The sequence below is a fragment of the Vitis vinifera genome, chromosome 5 (genome assembly GCF_030704535.1).
Source record: "Vitis vinifera cultivar Pinot Noir 40024 chromosome 5, ASM3070453v1".
Classification (NCBI taxonomy): domain Eukaryota; kingdom Viridiplantae; phylum Streptophyta; class Magnoliopsida; order Vitales; family Vitaceae; genus Vitis; species Vitis vinifera.
This window is the reverse complement of record NC_081809.1, coordinates 3,074,881-3,092,124: the sequence shown is the minus strand read 5'-3', so window position 1 is coordinate 3,092,124 and position 17,244 is coordinate 3,074,881. Positions and strand designations below refer to the sequence as shown.

General features: G+C 35.5%; 3 protein-coding genes across 3 annotated transcripts; all 3 read right to left on the bottom strand.

Annotated features, from left to right (window-relative positions):
* Nucleotides 1-1,158: 1,158 nt before the first annotated feature.
* Nucleotides 1,159-4,026, bottom strand: LOC100244285 (rhomboid-like protein 14, mitochondrial). The gene is made up of 2 exons (XM_002270677.4): nucleotides 3,338-4,026; nucleotides 1,159-2,257 (listed from the first exon to the last, which is right to left on the bottom strand). Exons 1-2 carry the CDS (start codon nucleotides 3,545-3,547, stop codon nucleotides 1,481-1,483), a joined length of 987 nt encoding a protein of 328 aa, XP_002270713.1. The 5' UTR covers nucleotides 3,548-4,026; the 3' UTR covers nucleotides 1,159-1,480.
* Nucleotides 4,027-4,911: 885 nt separating this feature from the next.
* On the bottom strand, nucleotides 4,912-12,458 carry LOC100251007 (pectin acetylesterase 12). Its single transcript, XM_002275580.5, has 12 exons — nucleotides 11,375-12,458; nucleotides 10,678-10,760; nucleotides 9,204-9,333; nucleotides 9,026-9,099; nucleotides 8,111-8,197; nucleotides 7,913-8,037; nucleotides 7,756-7,816; nucleotides 7,211-7,264; nucleotides 7,010-7,087; nucleotides 5,724-5,829; nucleotides 5,475-5,620; nucleotides 4,912-5,222 (listed from the first exon to the last, which is right to left on the bottom strand). The coding sequence occupies exons 1-12, from the start codon at nucleotides 11,580-11,582 to the stop codon at nucleotides 5,106-5,108; spliced, it is 1,269 nt and encodes a 422-aa protein (XP_002275616.1). The 5' UTR covers nucleotides 11,583-12,458; the 3' UTR covers nucleotides 4,912-5,105.
* Nucleotides 12,459-12,691: 233 nt separating this feature from the next.
* LOC100256165 (transcription factor MYB61) lies at nucleotides 12,692-14,431 on the bottom strand. The gene is made up of 3 exons (XM_002275558.4): nucleotides 13,784-14,431; nucleotides 13,577-13,706; nucleotides 12,692-13,487 (listed from the first exon to the last, which is right to left on the bottom strand). Exons 1-3 carry the CDS (start codon nucleotides 13,914-13,916, stop codon nucleotides 12,857-12,859), a joined length of 894 nt encoding a protein of 297 aa, XP_002275594.1. The 5' UTR covers nucleotides 13,917-14,431; the 3' UTR covers nucleotides 12,692-12,856.
* Between the last annotated feature and the right edge of the window lie 2,813 nt (nucleotides 14,432-17,244).

Here is a 17,244-nt window from a genome sequence, read left to right as displayed (position 1 = left end):
GTTCCAAAATGGAGACAAAAAAATACAAGAAAATAAGAAAAGTTTATAAAATTTTCCTCCTATTTAATTCTCTATAGGAAGAGTAAATTAAATCATGAAAAAAAATATATACCTTTTTTTTTTCTTTTTAACTTTTACCATTTTTTTTTATTTAAAAAAAATATAAGACCTATTTGGAAATTGTTTTTTAGAATAATTTTCTATTCTTTAGAATATATATGGTTGTAAAAAAATGGTGTTTTCATGTAACATCTTTGAGTTATTTATTTATTTATTTATTTATTTATTATAAAATGATTAAAAATAAAATAGTAGATATATAAATTATGTTTAAAATACATTTAAAAATATTTTAGGTTTTAAACAGATTTTTGTTATACAAAAATTAAAAATTATTCTCAAAAACTATTTTTGAAAATTATTTTAAAAAATAATTACCAATCATATTTTTATCTTATCATTTTTTTTTCTTATTAGCTTGCATAAATAAGACATAATCTTTATTTCTTCTACCATTTACCTTCTTTTCACTCTATGGATGACAAGGAATGTTCCACACAATTTTTAAATTATTTTTGAAAGTACATATATATATTCTTAAAAATAGACTATAAAAGGACCATGTTTATGGCATCTTAAGAGTCTATTCTTAAAAACAATTTTACAAACTTTTCACACAAAAATGTTTTTGAAAAAATTGTTTTAAAAATAATTTTAAGATTTATTGTCAATAACAATTGAAAAAATAAAAAAAAAAATTTTAAAAACGTTTGTATAGTACATAAATTTATATTAATATAATAAAAAATAAATGAAATTTTTTTAATTATTATTATTATTTTTTTACATTTGAATTTTCAAATAGAATTTTCTGTTTCAAAATAATTAATAAGTGTTTTTTAAAATTCTCATAAAAACAGTAAAATTTTATAATGAAGGAAAATTTCAGAGGTTTTTTAATCATTCCCAAAATCAAGCATCCCTCTGTTTTCAATTTATTTTTTCTCTGTAATTAGTTGAAATCCCTTTCCATCCCTTTTGTCTTTCTTGCAGTGGAGATTCATGTCTGGAATCATATAGCAAGTTAAATTATATGCTTTCTGCCAACCTGTAACATGCAGCCATTCAACCTCACAATGATCAAAGAAGGATACCAGCTTTTCTTCCAGTATAAATTGCTTCACATTATCAAATAGAAAAACTCTCAAGAGTTCAAGCAAACCATCTCTTTTATGGAATTATCATGAGTTACAAGTGATTCTTCTTTAAAATTGTATTCCCAACAACTAAGAGAGTCTATGACTGCCCCATATTTGGCTGATCAGACCCAACCCATCCCCCAGCTCTGCTCCAAATAGCCAAATATTCCTTCAGCCAAGCAGCAGAACCAAACAATGTATGAATCTTACCAGCATTGTTAAGTGAAGGCTGGTTAACCGTAAGGAAGCCTAATTTTAATATCAACCGGATAGTGTTTAACTCATCTACCAAACCTTTCCAGTCTTCTGCGGCGTAATTCATCCAAAGGAAGCTCATGAGATTGACGTGGCCATTGAAGGGATGATGATAATCCATTGCCGTTCCTAGCTGTGCCACACATCTCACAAATGCTTAACCCACCAGGATTATCGTATGTACATGACCAACATCTCCAAACACCAGATGTCCTCCTTGTCTGACGCCCACCAACAGTTCCCCTGCCAGAGATCCGCCGTCTCCGAAACAAGCCTTGAGCAAACCTCAGAGGCCAGCTTAATGCATCAGCAAGTCCTTTAAACAGAATAGTCAGTGGATCAGAACCTGAATATGTACCCTTCAACCGAAGATAGAGAATTCCTGCGAGTATTCCACCAAGGTGGCCAAGGAATGAGACACCAGGTACAAACATTTGGATGAGAATCAGCTCAACCCAGGCGGCATGACGTGTTGGTACTATCAATCCATGGACATAAGTGTAGTCTGCTGACTGTGAATTAAGGACGACCTTCATGGCAAAGAGAACCCCAGAGAATCCAACCGCAAATTGGGAGTAGTAAGCTCTCTCATAATCAAAGAACAGAAGTAGGGATTTGGCTAGCAGCAGTGTGATACCCTGGGACATACCAAGTAGTGTGGCAACCATAGATGCAAATTCAGCGCTCCCCATTGAAGTTTCTAACTGGATTCCTTTCCATAAGAGTGACATCATGTTGTAAACCAGGTGAGCTTCATCCATGTGGTAGAATGGTGACAAGAGGAAGCGCTTGAGATCCTTGTGCTGCTCAACCATGGGGAAAAAAAAATTAAGAACACCCCAAAAAACAGGGAAAGAAAACACTTGACCCACAAATAGACAAATACAATTGTGCACTGATCAAAGTAGCCATCTAGTAAAACCACCAGTAATAAGATGTGTTCTTAATAGAATAGAGTCAAACTCAAAAGCCACAACATTGACCTAAGTTGCTTGCTATGACCAAGGCATAAAGGCCCAGATATGAAACTCATAGCTGGAGTTCTATAATGGGTACAAATTCAACCTTGCAAGTAGTTACAGTCCATGATCTCATGAAACATTGAGCTGAAAATTACCCACAAATACCACCTAAACACCTGATCTCTACGCAGCCATTTTTGTAGAGGTTGCAGCAAAACTAGATTAGTATATTTAAAAGAATTGAATTTAATCTCTACAGCTAGCTTTCATCTCTTTCAGACACCAAAATGTACCCTTTCATGATTGCATACAAAGACAATATAATAATGTTACAAAATGTTTCATACTTAATCCACCCATTGAAGGGTTTAAACATCCTCTAGAACAGCATAAAACCTTAGATAATACCATAATCAAGTTGTCTAGCACGGAAATCTCACACAACCATTTTGCACAGCTCTAGTTTGCATTTCAAAGCGCAGGCCATCAAGAAACAAAGAAAACAAAGAACATGTTTCATGGCTTTAAGAGATTACTCATCTGCAGATTTAAGAGCTTAGGAAGAAGGCATCTTTGGCTTTCCTATAGGGAAAAAAAATCTACATTTGACAAGCAGTCATAATCTTCTTCAAACAACATGTTTGGGCAAAGGAAATTTTGAATTTTGCAAGAGATGAATGCTCTTAAACCACGACCCTTTTGGCATCTCGTACAGTGACAACCGAGAGAAAGAGAAATTGGCGTTTAAAATGTAAACTATTTAGCATCAATAGTAACGGAAACCCAAGCCCATTTCAGGAAACCGTCGAAAGGCATCAATTTTAGGGCCTAATTGAATGCCCACAAGGGACACAAAGACGATGTTGGGAAGAATGACAATAATTAATTAGAGAACTTAAAGAGGGAATGGAAAAGACAAACCTTGAGGATGAGGTGGGGATTGAACCAGACTTTGTCGATGGTGGGGAGCATGGAATCGATGAAAGAGGGCCTTAAATAAATGAGGGTGTTGGCAGCAAGAAGGCCGGCGGTGACAGGGGGCTTCCATCCCACCCTGTAATACTCGTTCGCTGTGTGAAGCGCTAGCAGCGGCAGCATGCCCCGAGAAACCCTTCTTCTGCCTGTCTCCATCTTCTCTCTCGCTCTCTCTTCTGCTTCGTTTTCACAACAATCTCAGCACAAATTCAGTTAGTTGCTCCTATGGAATGATGGAAGTATGAAAGTATGAATCTCCAAAGGATGTCTAAAATGACCAGAACGGCCCTTCTCCCTTTCCCCCTTCCCACACCATCCAAGGGCATATTCGTCACTTCAAATTTTTTCCTTTTTCCAATTTTTATTGTTTTCTTGGCCACCAAGCAGGGTATAATGGCATATCACCCAGAAGCCTCTGGAACCCTCCTCATCTTTCCTGCAACACCCAGGGATCCCCATTTGTTTCCAAGTTCAATCAATAAGTGTTCATTTTTATTTTTATTTTTTGATAAGTAAAGGGATTGTATTAAAAAACCATCAAAGCAGTGACTTAATTTACAAGAAAGAAAACACCCCTCACACCCTAGCTGAAAGCCAAGGCCAAAAGAGCAGCCCTACCAACACTTGTCACCCAACCAACAAAATCAACTAACGTCGAGGATCATCTTCTATAGACAATTTTGTCTCCGACCAAAAAGAATAAATAAAAGAAAACTTAAGCTTTTGAATTGATAACTCTTCTTTCTTAAAAGCAACTTTATTCCTTGCTTTCCAAATCGTCCAAAAGAAACATAAAAGACTTGTTCTCTTAACACCCCTTCTCTTCTTTCCCAAAAAAGACCCATTCCACCCCAAAAGCGCCTCCTTAATAGTAGCTGGTAGCACTCACTGCACCCTGAACATAGAGTAAAGCAACGCCCAAAGAGTGCTTGCCTTTTTACAGTGGAAGAGAATGTGATCTATTGATTCTTCGTGCCTTTGACAAAGGTAATATTTGTTCACTAGAACCCATCATCTCTTTTGAAGTTGATCCAAGGTAAGGGTCTTCCCCCAAATTGCTTCCCACCCAAAAAAACTCACTGGTAGCATTGAGAGACTTTCTAAATAGCCGACAAAGGGAAAGAGGCTAGAGGCCTGATACTAATGATTTGTATAGAGACTTAACTAAAAACTTCCCACATTTAGTCTCTCTCCAAATCACCCTATCATCCACCTTGTTGAACTCTCTTCCCGATTAAGGCCACAAATCAATAAATGTTCTTGAAAATTTTCTTCACAAGTGTGGACAAATTCTTTTCATTCAAGATTGATTTTTTATACCCTTAATAAGAATTCAATGTACTAATATAAATTGTCCACTTAGGCTCCTTAATTGGAACAAAATTTTGGTTATTTTTTTTTTCAAATTCCTGAATTTGATTAAAATATCTCGAAGAAACTAAATGTAAAAAATTTCAAAAGGTTAATTTCATACCTGTCTAGGTTTCGGTTAAATATATCTAGTTATTGTAGGCATAAAATTTTATAAAATTCCTTCACTAGATTCCTCCAATTGCTTGTCAAATGGAAACACAAATGTTGTCAATCTTATCGAAGATCAAATAACATATTACATGTTACTCTAACTAGTTTGTTGGTTACTTGGATGAAGCTTGACATCTCAGAAGAAACCTAAAAATGGGAGTAGCAACAGGGGCTGATTTGCTTCATTTTCCTAAAAACTTTGGCGGAAGACCAGATTGTGGCAGGTCTTGTCACAAGGATAAGGACAATCAATACTCTTGACTTCAGCTCGATCAAAATACCAGTCCCCCACAGATTGGGCGATGCCCTGCATATTGATAATTAAACATATCAGAAGGGAGCGAACCAAGATCGAAAAACCAGAACACACAGCAGACTACATGTGTTTGTTTCTTGGAGCAGATGGGACTGTGAATTTGTAAAGTTGGTAATAAGAGGGGGCACTACCAAACTCCATTACACAATGTTTGGTCATGGTGTCTATGACAACAAATGATTCCGAATTATGTTTTCTTGATGTATGATATGACTAAACTAAATAATGTAAGGTTGGTCGTGCCTTGTTTCCGATACGAGGAGAATTATGAGCAAACCAAGTGTCCTGTCTCTCTGTCTGACAATGAGCAAAACATGAGTTTATGAATAGCCCATTTCTTTTGGACCCTGAGAAGCCACTTACAGCATTTAGCATTTGTTTTCTGAAATCTGTTTTGCATGAAAAGAATGAAACTCATAAATATCAAGATCAAAATTGAAGCCAGGATTGAAGCATAAAGCCAGGAGGAAGTAAACAAGCTAAGCAAACCACCTTGGAGAACTTGAATTTGTGATGAAGAGCAATATGCATAATTTAATCTGCACTTCTGCCAGTAGCCACGGGGATCAGCTGAGTGCGGAGCTAAACTGGCCAGGATCTGATCAGAGGAAAAGAAACTCAAATGCATCACTTGCTCATCCAGGTCATCAATTTCCCACTACATATGGCAGTATATGCATGCAGAATAGAAATGTTGGATATGATTTATGTTACATTTACTCTTTTTTTTTTTTGTACATCTTCATTGTTTTTGCAAGGTCGGGCTTGACAATCAGGTCCACATCCATGGATTTGATGTTCTATGGTGATGATTGGAATACAGAAAATTATAAATCAATGTATTGTTGAACCATTGAATGTTTGTAAAAGAACTTGGAAAGTGTATTGGCGAGCATTCATGATCTTGACTGAAGCCTCGATCACAAAAGCAGCAGGACCAGGTGATTTGGGATGAGATAAATATTGAAGTGAGAGTTTTACAATTTTCATTACAAATCGAATGTTATTAAGGCATTTAGAATTTGGTTTTTCTTAAGCATCATGTTAAAGGTTTAAAGAACTTGGTTCCCACTGAAGACCAATTTGTCCGAGACAAAATCATGTAAGGGAACTCATTTCAAATTGGGCTGTCAACATATAATGTATAAAGTCCAAAGAAAATTTTCTGAAACCCTTAATCAAGGGTGTTGAAAGAATTCTAATCTGAATGTCATAAAAGAAAATGAGGCTCAAAGCCTCTAATTGGGTTTTACTTGGGGAGATCCAACCTGATAAGATTTATCAGGTCTGAAGCAAAAAATGCACTAAAGTTGAACAACATTATGTCCTTTTCTATGATGAATAAGAGCAACTCTTCTAGTCGATTATCCCATAGATGATATGAGGGTGATAATCTTGTTAGGTCTGTCTACCTATCTTATTGGTAGGAGTGGAACAGGAAGCACTCTTGATAGACTTACCGTCCTAACTGCTAAAGGTAGTTACTTTACAAGAGACGATAGGTTTCTCTAAGTCAGTTAAATTAGACTAAGCACAAATTCAAACTTTAAATATTTAGTACATTGTGAACTTCTATCCTAGCAGCCTAAGCTTTAAGGAAAGTTAGTAGCTTAACAACTTTAAATAATTTAGTACATTAGAAATCCAAACTTTTTCATGTGCACCATGTGGAAGAAGATGGATTAACGCAGCATATAATTTCAGGATGCAAATTATTATCAACTTTCGTCTTATTAAATTGGTAACTGAATTAAATATGAGTTAAGATTGGGAGTCACCTGCCATGAATCATAAGCTGCATTGAGAAGAAAAAGCGGGGTCTTAGTCAGGGGAATTAAGTTCTGAGGGAAAAAGCACTGAAAAGGACAAGACAGGAGATAAATAAGAGTTGAAATACCAGAGCTTGGTTAGAATATTCTCTTAGTCCACTTCCTAATGATACTTGTCTACTAAATAAAATATCAGGGAGAAAGGGTTACCAAGGTTGGATTGAGGTGGCTGGTACAAGCCTGTGGCAGCATTTTCCCCACTTGCTGCAATAAACATATAGTCTTTTTAACAATATTTTCCACAAGTATACAGGAAAAGCATTCTGAATGAGAAAGATACAAGAGAAAATAAAATAAAAGAGAAGATTGAAAGGCAACATAAATTGTTCAGCACAATTGATGGTAATACTCATTCTGATGAATCAGGACCAAGGCTTAATGTTTTAGCTCTCAGTTTTACATTTGCTAAAAGAAAGCATTGTCCACAATATTCCATAGAATCAAGTGATCCTTTTTCCTGGAATGGAGCTTGGACTGCTACAAAAAATGCCATTAGATTCGAAGTAGCACAATCTAATAGATGAATCATATAGTATGATAACCTTTCGCATATTATGGAACCCTAATCTATTTATGTATATATCATCAAGTCAGAACGGTTATGGTTCTATTTCATTATCATATCCTTCTATTTGATCACTGAGGACTAATCACAACTAATGCATATGAATTTTTTTTTGTTTTACAAAGAGTACCTGTAATCTGACCACGCCTCCAAACATATGCCTTAAAGTACGCCCACCAGATACATCAATCCTGCAATTCCAGAGAAGATCATGATGATAATGGTAAGTACATAAACGCATTGACAGTCAAATAATAAATGGATAATGAAAGATCAAGGGGTTTTACACATCAAGAAATAACCCTGCATCACTGAGACACTTGACTCTAGTAGTTCTTGGAAATAATTCCCTGAACTCATCACAGTGCAGTATAGCTGCTAAGCCCCCAGCTGAGCATCCAGAAAGAAGAGCCTGGAACATGAATACATACATCACGACAAGAATCAAGACAGTAAATCGAGCTGCACTGCATGATAAACGCAACCTGATTAGCATAGTGCATTCCCTTTGACATCAGATCTTTCATAGCAGCTAACCAGATGCGTTGTCCCCGGAAATACAATGTCTTGGCCTAAGGAGCAAGAACAGAATCACAAAATTCTCAGCCAATGGCCTGGCGAAGTAAATCCAACCAATCCAAATAAATATAAACCTGAATTCAGTCAGTTAAGACTATTGACCTAGATCCTCTCACCTATAGCTAACCCTTTCCTTCCATGGGTGATACAATTTCAAATGTCAACAACACAAATTAGTAAAGACAAAATGAAAGAGTCTTTTCCTTTCTTTTCTTTTTTTTTCTCAAAAAGAGAGATGGAATCTTTCTACTTACTAGAAAAGAATATAAATTGCTAAGGAGAGGGCAGAGCCTAATTCATAATTCTAGAGGATTGGGTTGTTAATGCTTTAGAACTTGCACAAGTAGAACAGAATTAGTCCATCAAATAATTAATTTTTCCAGGCTTATCTCATTAGAAAAATACATCTGCAGATTTCCAGCAAAGAAAATAAAGAATTGTGATCCTCTTTTAGAGTAAAAAATTAACTCCTAAAATTGTTACAAACACTGAAATCAGCAAAAGCTGACATCCTTACTGCACTAATTACAGATATTACAAGGTTATCTCAATAGAAAGCTATGTGAATTGATACAAAGAAAAAGGAAATAAAAGAAGTCCTAGGAGAAGATAACAGAATTTTGAATCTAAAGCAACAAACATCTGGAAAGATTTCCAAACTACTTATTTTTTATTTTTTCTTTTGCAACTGATCGGCAATAAAAATAAGAATAATTCTAAAACTTGATATTTCTCCTCTACAACTTCACAGAAATCAAGCATATTATTGTCAATCTTCAGTGAAAAAGGTTCTTAAAAAGTAAATGACTGTTTCCACCAACCTCATTTTGACTGTCTCCACTGAAAGAAGCACCATCACAGTATCGAAGCTTGACTCTATTCCAGTTATAAAAATCTGCAAGCATGGAAGTCCGATAACAAACCGCCAGGACAAGAAACAAGTAGGACAGTTGATCAATGTTATATTGGATAACTCAAGATGTTGTTAAAAGAGATAACCGGGATTTTCTTCAGCTCTGTTACTCAATATTCCTGTAAATGGTATCAGCTTTTCCATATGTGTTGATGAACCATGAGGAGTTTTTTTCCGGAAAACACAAGTTCTAATTGTATTGCACCATCCTCCACCCTGCCACCAAATGATAGGATAATAGAATACTCAGCAGAGCTCGAGACATCAACAATGAAGGGAATAAAAGGGCAAATTAGATAGATTTCTTTAATCTAGATTTGAAAGCTTACCGATCAATAGTTATTATTTTATATGATAGAGCTTTCTTATGGTAAATTTTTCTGTCATAGTTTTTTACAAGAAATGAATTTGTTGAGAAGGAGGAAGTCTAAGGAAGAAAAAAAAAATCTTCAAACAAGCAATGAAAATAACAAGATAACTGTTATGCAATTATATGAAGAAGAAAAAAAGAAAAAAAGAATCACACATTAGGGACACAAGACTTGTGTGGTTTGAAAGACTTGCCTATTTCCACATTGGAGAAGAAATACATGGCTATCTACTTGGGCTAAAAAATTACATAAATTTTTGAGGTACTGCACATTAATAATTAGCACTCTGGCTATCAAAATACAACAAAACAACCATTTTCCTTGAGCCTAGTTCTTTCACCAGTCCCTTATGCCACTATGCTTTTTTGGTTGCCTCTGTTAGAGCTCTCTTGCAGATAATACAATATCTGATTTCCAATAAATTGACCAGCTTGCTAAAAAGAAAACCTTAAACAAGCCTCCTAGAAAGGAGGTCCCCCACAAAATCATCAAGATGACCTACAACATCAGTCAAAGCTCCAGCTTGGTAGAGTAAAAGAGTAGAGTCTTGTGTGCCAGCAAGGTACCCAAAACTCCCCACCTCACTGCATTCTGGTGTACTTATCCAGAATCTGCTGTATGCCTGCTGACAACACTAATTGCAAGTCGAGCATTAGGCCTAGTGCGTGCCATAAATACATAAGGCATTCAACTGCATTAAATATGATAGTCTAGACATATACTTTGTTTCTTCAAGTTGGATGCAACCATAAAGAGAATCTGAAACGAGCAACTTGGATAGTACTAACAAGCTTAGCATCAAGCACCCTAAACCTTTACAACACCTTCACCTTCTCAAAATTCCCTTTTTGTGATAACCATACATATTCATCTTTCCTATTTTCACACAATCTCAATTTCAAGGATCTTTGGGCAACCTCTAGAAAGAATCCAAGACTCACTTTACGTTTGCATTAATCAACGTATCATCAACATATATTGAAAGCATCATAAGGGAACCATCTGCATGTACTGTGAATTAACACAAATCATTATTTGGGTAATGGGTAACCATGGACAAGAAGAAAAGCAAATTGAATCAATAATTAGAAAAAAAAATGAACAAATGATAACAATAAAGGAAGTGCCATAGTGCCATAGTGACATATGTTGAGTGCACACAGATAAAACTTTGGTTTGCTTCACAAACCTCCAAATGAATGAGCCAACTATTTGCCCCTGACCCATATCCCCGGTGGAGGTGGTAACCAGGTAATGTTCCATCCAGGCATACTGCGCATACAGAACAGAAAGGTCAAGAAGGTATAATATGCTTTCTGATTTACTATGAGAAAGCTCACAATAACCAAAACTAAACCACTGGACCAGCTTTTGTCATTGTAAGCCCAAATTTGAAATATTCATATAAATTTCCAGTAGTTAAATATGGTGAATCAGGGAGATTTTACAAAAACGTTTATGGGATTGCATTCAATAACTTTTGTTCTCAGTTAGAGAACCCACAAGAAAAATGTGTAACAGGGCAATTGGCAAGAAAATTTTCACAATTTAAGCTAACAGAGAATTCCAATAGACAAATAAATAAGCAAATCAGCTAACATGCCAAGAAAATTCTTCCAGCGGAGTCTCATCAATTAGATGTTTGAATAACATTAAAGACCCACCTCGTAAATACCATGGAGAATGTAGGCAGCACCACCAAAAAGATCAGAAGGAAGAAGAAAAAGAAGAAGAAAGAAATTAACAAAGAAACAAAGAAAGAAGGAAGCATGGTAAGGGATCAAAAGCATCAAGTGACCTCCATTGATGTCGGATAACATTATTAAAACAAAGAGAAGTAAATTTTCCTTCTTTATCTTTCATGACCAGAAAATAAAGTAAAATACCTGCTCCAGTGGAAGCAGCTCCGGCAATAAGAGAAAGACCCACCATCAATGGAGGGGTGGAAAAGCCATAGCCGTCCATAAACTGATGTTTAGTCACATTCAAATTCTCAAACCCATCAACCCAGTTGCAGAGAAGAAACCCCATCAAGCCAGAAACCCACAATAGCCTCAGTCCTGGCCGCCTCCCACTCTCATCTGCCCCGTCCATCCTCACTCTCTGCCACTATCAATCAAAAATTGGGAGAACCAAATGCCAATGGTATAATGCAACTACAGTCGGAGCTTCATCTCATTCAATGGAACGACAGAGAGAGGGAGAGAGAAAGGAATCCATTTCAGCATCTTTTTCCATCCACGTTGTTACAACAAAGCGTTTTCATTAATTATGAATTAATGCATGAAAGGTGAGTAAACCAAAGCATAAGGGGAGCAGAGTAAGTTTCATTTTGATTATTACAGAAGGTGTTACACGAAGTAGTAAAGACTTGAAAGCTGCTTTCTCGGGAAAATACCGCTTCTTCTGTTGCGATAATAATGATAAACGACAGGTCGATTGGAACTGAATTTCTCACCTTCCCTCACGGACAAATGGCAAGCCCCGCCGACACCCTCGGCTTTGCCCATTTCCCTCTTTCATCCCATGCTTGCGTGCACAAACTTACCCCTCGGCTTCTGTCACTGTCAAATTTTGTAGGACATGTTTGAAACAATTTCAAAAACAAATTTTTAATATTTTTAAAATAAAAATCAGACTGGGAATTGGCATTATTCTTTAACACTTCATTTTCAAATTTTTTTTTTTATGTTTATATAATTATATTTTAAAATAAAAAATAATTAAAATTTTTAAAATATATTTCCGAAAAACAATACGTTTTCAAAACATGAGTCTATAAAAAATTTGTTAAACCAATTTTTTAGTCCAAAAAAAGTTTCCATGTACTGAATCATATCCTAGCATGTTCCTATTCAGATAATTTAGGGCTGGTTTCGAGTGAATTGCACTACCTACCTATGTCGATGGTTGGGCACTGATGATTGATGACTGCATTATTGTCATCCTATCTATGCCTATACATGCCAAAAAAAAGGGACCCCAAAAACCAGTAACTTTTGGTGAAAATGTGAAGTATGGTGGCCCTGGTGAGCAACTCTTGTGGGTCATGTCGGTCGGCGGCTTTCGATGTGGGAGATTATTTGTGACATTATTAGCACATTACCAAAACAATTCCATTTCACCCATTACCTTGGATTTGTATTTGGTCATACCCTATGCAATAAGATGGACATGCATGCGACCTGTAAAGGCAGAAACACTTGTAATCTGAGAAGCAGTTCTTATTCCAATTAGAAACTCATTCTTACACCTAAAATCCTTCTGCTCCTTAATAAAGAAAAGACCCACATGCTAACATTCTTAGCTATAGCCCATATCTGAAGTTTGTAAATGTTGGGGATGATGGGTTTGGTGCTGAACTGTACTCAGCAGTCGGCCCAAGCTGTATCTGGGATGGAATGAGGATGAGCTGCTTGATTTTGTGAATCAGGTGGTGTACAAGAAGGTGTGCTGAGATGCTCCAACTGTTTGTTATCTCCCAATTTGCCTTCTTGATCTGATAATCCCCAATCGGCCAGTCCCCAAGAGAATTGGCTGCTGCTGGAGCTAGCAGAAGCATACTGGATTCCTCTGGGAGATTGTAGAGGCAGAACTGACCCAGTTGAGCTAAAATCAGTTTGGAGAAAAGTAGAAATGGAGGTGGAATGGAATTGGGAGTTGAGCTGGGAAGAGATGCTGTTTTGGCTTAACCATGATCCGGGATGCAGATCAAATGGAAAGTGGGGATTAGACTCATAATTCAACCGTCCTGTCACCTCCCCAGGCCTGCAAAAAATGGTAGTGAGGCTTTCCTCATTGTTTAGTAGTGGCTCTAGCTCTAGCTCCAGCTCCATGGAGGAATTATTGGCCGTTGGTCGGTTGTCAATTTCAGAAAGTGGCTTGTGGGTGTTTGGGTCGATGCCTTTCTGCCTGAGTTTCTTCTTAATGCTAGAGTTCCACTGGTTTTTAATTTCATTGTCTGTTCTTCCCGGTAAGTGGGAAGCAATCTGAGACCACCTGTGAAATTAATTAGTTACAGACAGTTAACCTAAAGAGATTGGCATATGTGACAGAGAGAAATTTTATTCATGAAAGAGACAATCCACCTGTTGCCAAGAATTTCATGCAGTTCAACTATAAGCTTCTCTTCCTGTCCTGTGAAGGCGCCCCTCTTCAAATCAGGCCTCAAATAGTTAATCCACCTTAGCCTGCAACTCTTGCCACACCTTTGCAAACCTGGAAACCCATCATAAAAACCATAAGATATCAAAAACAACAACACTTGGTGTGGGGCAGACAAGCAAAACATCTACCTGCTTGTTTAGGGACAGAGCTCCAGCACCCATGTCCATGCTCCGTGATATACCTGAAAAGCTTCTCATCTTCTTCTGGAGACCACAGGCCTCTCTTTAGCTTCTGCTTGTAACAGCAAGAGTGCTTCCCCATTTGGGTAAAGGTTAGTTAACTAGAATATAAATATATATCAGAAGAGCAAGTGCTTTAGCTTGGAGAAAGATGGCAATAGGGATGGGATGGGATCATATGGTGAAGTGGGGGTTGGGGGATCTTTTAATTCAGTATCTTCAAGTATTCAACACATGGGGAAGCTCAAAAAGAAAGAGGAAAGAGAACGGTAGCCAGATGTTGAGATTATGAAGGCAGTACAGATAAAAGTTTTGACTTTCTCTGCTGCATCACTGTTTCAAAGAGTGAGGTGATGGGATGAATAGTTACAACTTGGAAGCTTTAGGCCGCAGGATGGACACAGTTGGTACGATCTCAGCTGTCTTATGTTGGCGTAGGAATCATAAGAGGTCATAAGGGGGAAAAATGGAAAGTAATCACATAGAAGAAAGGAAATAGATTTGCCTTTGAATATATGAATTCGTTTGCCTGCTCAAAAAAACTTGAGACCGGATGAGTTTGTAGACATTGATCCTCCAAAACTCTTTGATTTCATGGCAATAAGTTCATTTCTGGGAAGGTGGTTAAGACTATGGAGGGGAGCCCAGGTTCCATTCCATCAATAACAGCTGGCCAAACTTGATTTAAGTCCAAAAGCAAAGATTTCACTAAATTTTGTGTCGACTCCTTATTGGCCTGGGGTTCCTTTTCTAATCCCATCTCTTGTCACGTTAATCGTACGAATTAGCGTCGGTGGTGGGCTGCTGCCTAATGCCTAACATCATTTGCCCTTTCTCCCTTTGTAGAAATTAAATTTTTTTCATTTCTTTGTTTTTTCTCGTCAAAGAAGTGCTTTGGGAGATAATTAAAAATTCATATATTCTCCTGTTACTCGTTTAAGTCAAATAAATACTTACATATAATTCAACATCAAACATCGTGATATGATATATATCCACTCTTCTTTAATTTTAATATAGGTACAGGATTTCTTGAAAAGAACTTTTAAACCAAGTTTTTAAACATTTACCCTTTTGATTCTTTAGCTATCCCGATTGAAAAGTGTTTTAAATTTCTAATAAGTATAGGTTTATATATATATATATATATATATATATATATATAATATTGTATAAAATATTTTAAAGTTAATATATTATTATAATATTAGATATTCTTATATAATAAAAAAAATTATTAGAAATATATTTATAAATATTTTAAGTTAAGCTAAATAAATAAAATGTACTTGTAAAGATTATATGAAGAGGATAGATATCGGAGAAACATAAAAGACATTGGGTGAAGTGAGGGGGCTTATGGATACAAAGAGTGTTTTCGAGAATCTGTCTAGTTTAGTCATTTATAATATTCTTTATGGTATAGTAGAAAAATTCTCTATCATATGTAAATGTAGTAATTGACTAAATTACGTTAAAACCTTGTGTATTATTGTGTTGATTATTTTATTTTTATGCTCTTAAATTAACATGGTTTCCATTAAAGCTTACTAGCACAACATACTAGTATTAGAGTCGAGTTGAAAATTTTTGAAAGAGCAAAAGATTACAAAGCACATAAGATTGTATTGTGGAGAAATGAAATATTGACATAATGGAATTTATTCGAGGTGAAGATTGTTGAAAAGTCTCTCAACCTCCTAGATTTTTTTTCCTTTTTTTTTTGTAAAAACTATTATACAGAATATTTCATAAAATAATGTATTATTGTAATATTAATTTATTTATTTTAAATAAGGAAAGTTAATGGAAATATCTTTATAAGAATAAAAAATTATAAGATGGAGATGTGTTTGTAAAGATTATACGAGATGAATAGAGATGTAAAGGAAGAATGAGAGACATTTAGTGGAATGAGGGTGTTTGTGGTTTAATGTGTGAGTATAAGGAACGGAGAAATATAAGACATCTATAATATTGTTAATGGTATAGTGGAAAAATTCTCTCTCATCCATGGATAACAAAACCTCGTGTACCATTGTATTAATTATTTTATCTTTATGCTCTTGAACTAAAATTGCTTGCATTAAACCTTCTATTGGCACAACACTAAAGAGTCTTCATAATCTCTTCAAGAGATACCACACTTTAAAAGCAAAAATCTCAATTGCTTTCTTATATTGGACCATACCAAACTCTCAAAAATATGTGAAAAAAATAGGTGAATAAAAAATAATTCCCTCTTTTGAGCTCTTTTATATGAGTTGAAGAAACCCTTATTCTTCAGAAAAATTTTAAATTTAAAGTAGCCTTTATATAATTTCTTCATGATGCATTAATGGGGGATAAGTAAACTTAAATTATTCAACAAGTGGCATGATCTTCACATTCATCTCACCCAATCCCAAATTGTAACGATCCATTTTAAATTAGGGTTCCGTGATTTTATTTTGATTATTTTAGGTATTTTGGAATAAGCCAAATTTGACAAGTGCTTGATTTTATTCCATGATGTACATTTAATTTACTTTTATTTTCGTTGGGTCTTGGGTATAAAAAGACTAGTTCTTGGTAGGAATTAGGAAAAATTATTCAATAAAAGTTCTATTTTTCTTAGTCTATATCCCATCTTCTTCCTCCTAGTTATTTCACAAATCCTCCTCTAAGACCCACAACTATCGAAGTAAGATTTTGTGCACATTTTTGATCCAATTGTATATCTATTTTATTTAAAACTAAAAATTAAAAAGAAATATTTGGTTAAAATGAATGAATTAATATCTAAATTATGAATTTAACTATTTCCATGTTTTTGTTTTTTTTTTTAAGTAACCCATTTTTGATATAAATATCTTTTACTATTTTAAGTATTTACAAAGAGGTTTTAAAAGAAATGATTATCTTTAAAAAAAATAATGAGAGTATTTTTGTCTAATAAAGGTCAAAAAAAGGTAGGAGGAGGTCAAACTCTAAGAGGTAACTTAGTTGATCCGGCTTTGAGTTTGTTCCCTAATGGTCACCAGTTCGAGTCTCTTCAGGGCCATTGGAGATTTACCCGGTCCTTAACTTTAGGGCCAGTGGGATTAGTTGAGATGCGCAAAAACTAACCCAGACATCCACGGTTATAAAAAAGAAAAAATGAAAAATGGTAGGAGGTCAAATTTCAAATTTTGTGTTTTCAAAAATCCTTTTAATCTAATAACCCAATTAAAAATAAAAAAATCAAATCATGATTGGGTTGATCGTTGTAGAAGGGTTAGCCAACCAGCCTTCCCACTCCAATGAATTCTTATTCATGCATTTGCAGAAAAAGTGACTCCATGGGGCTCACCACTACCATCTTGCTTCTTAATATCAATCTCTTCCACCCTCTTTGTTGTCTTACAATTTCCAACTTTAAAAATTTAGTA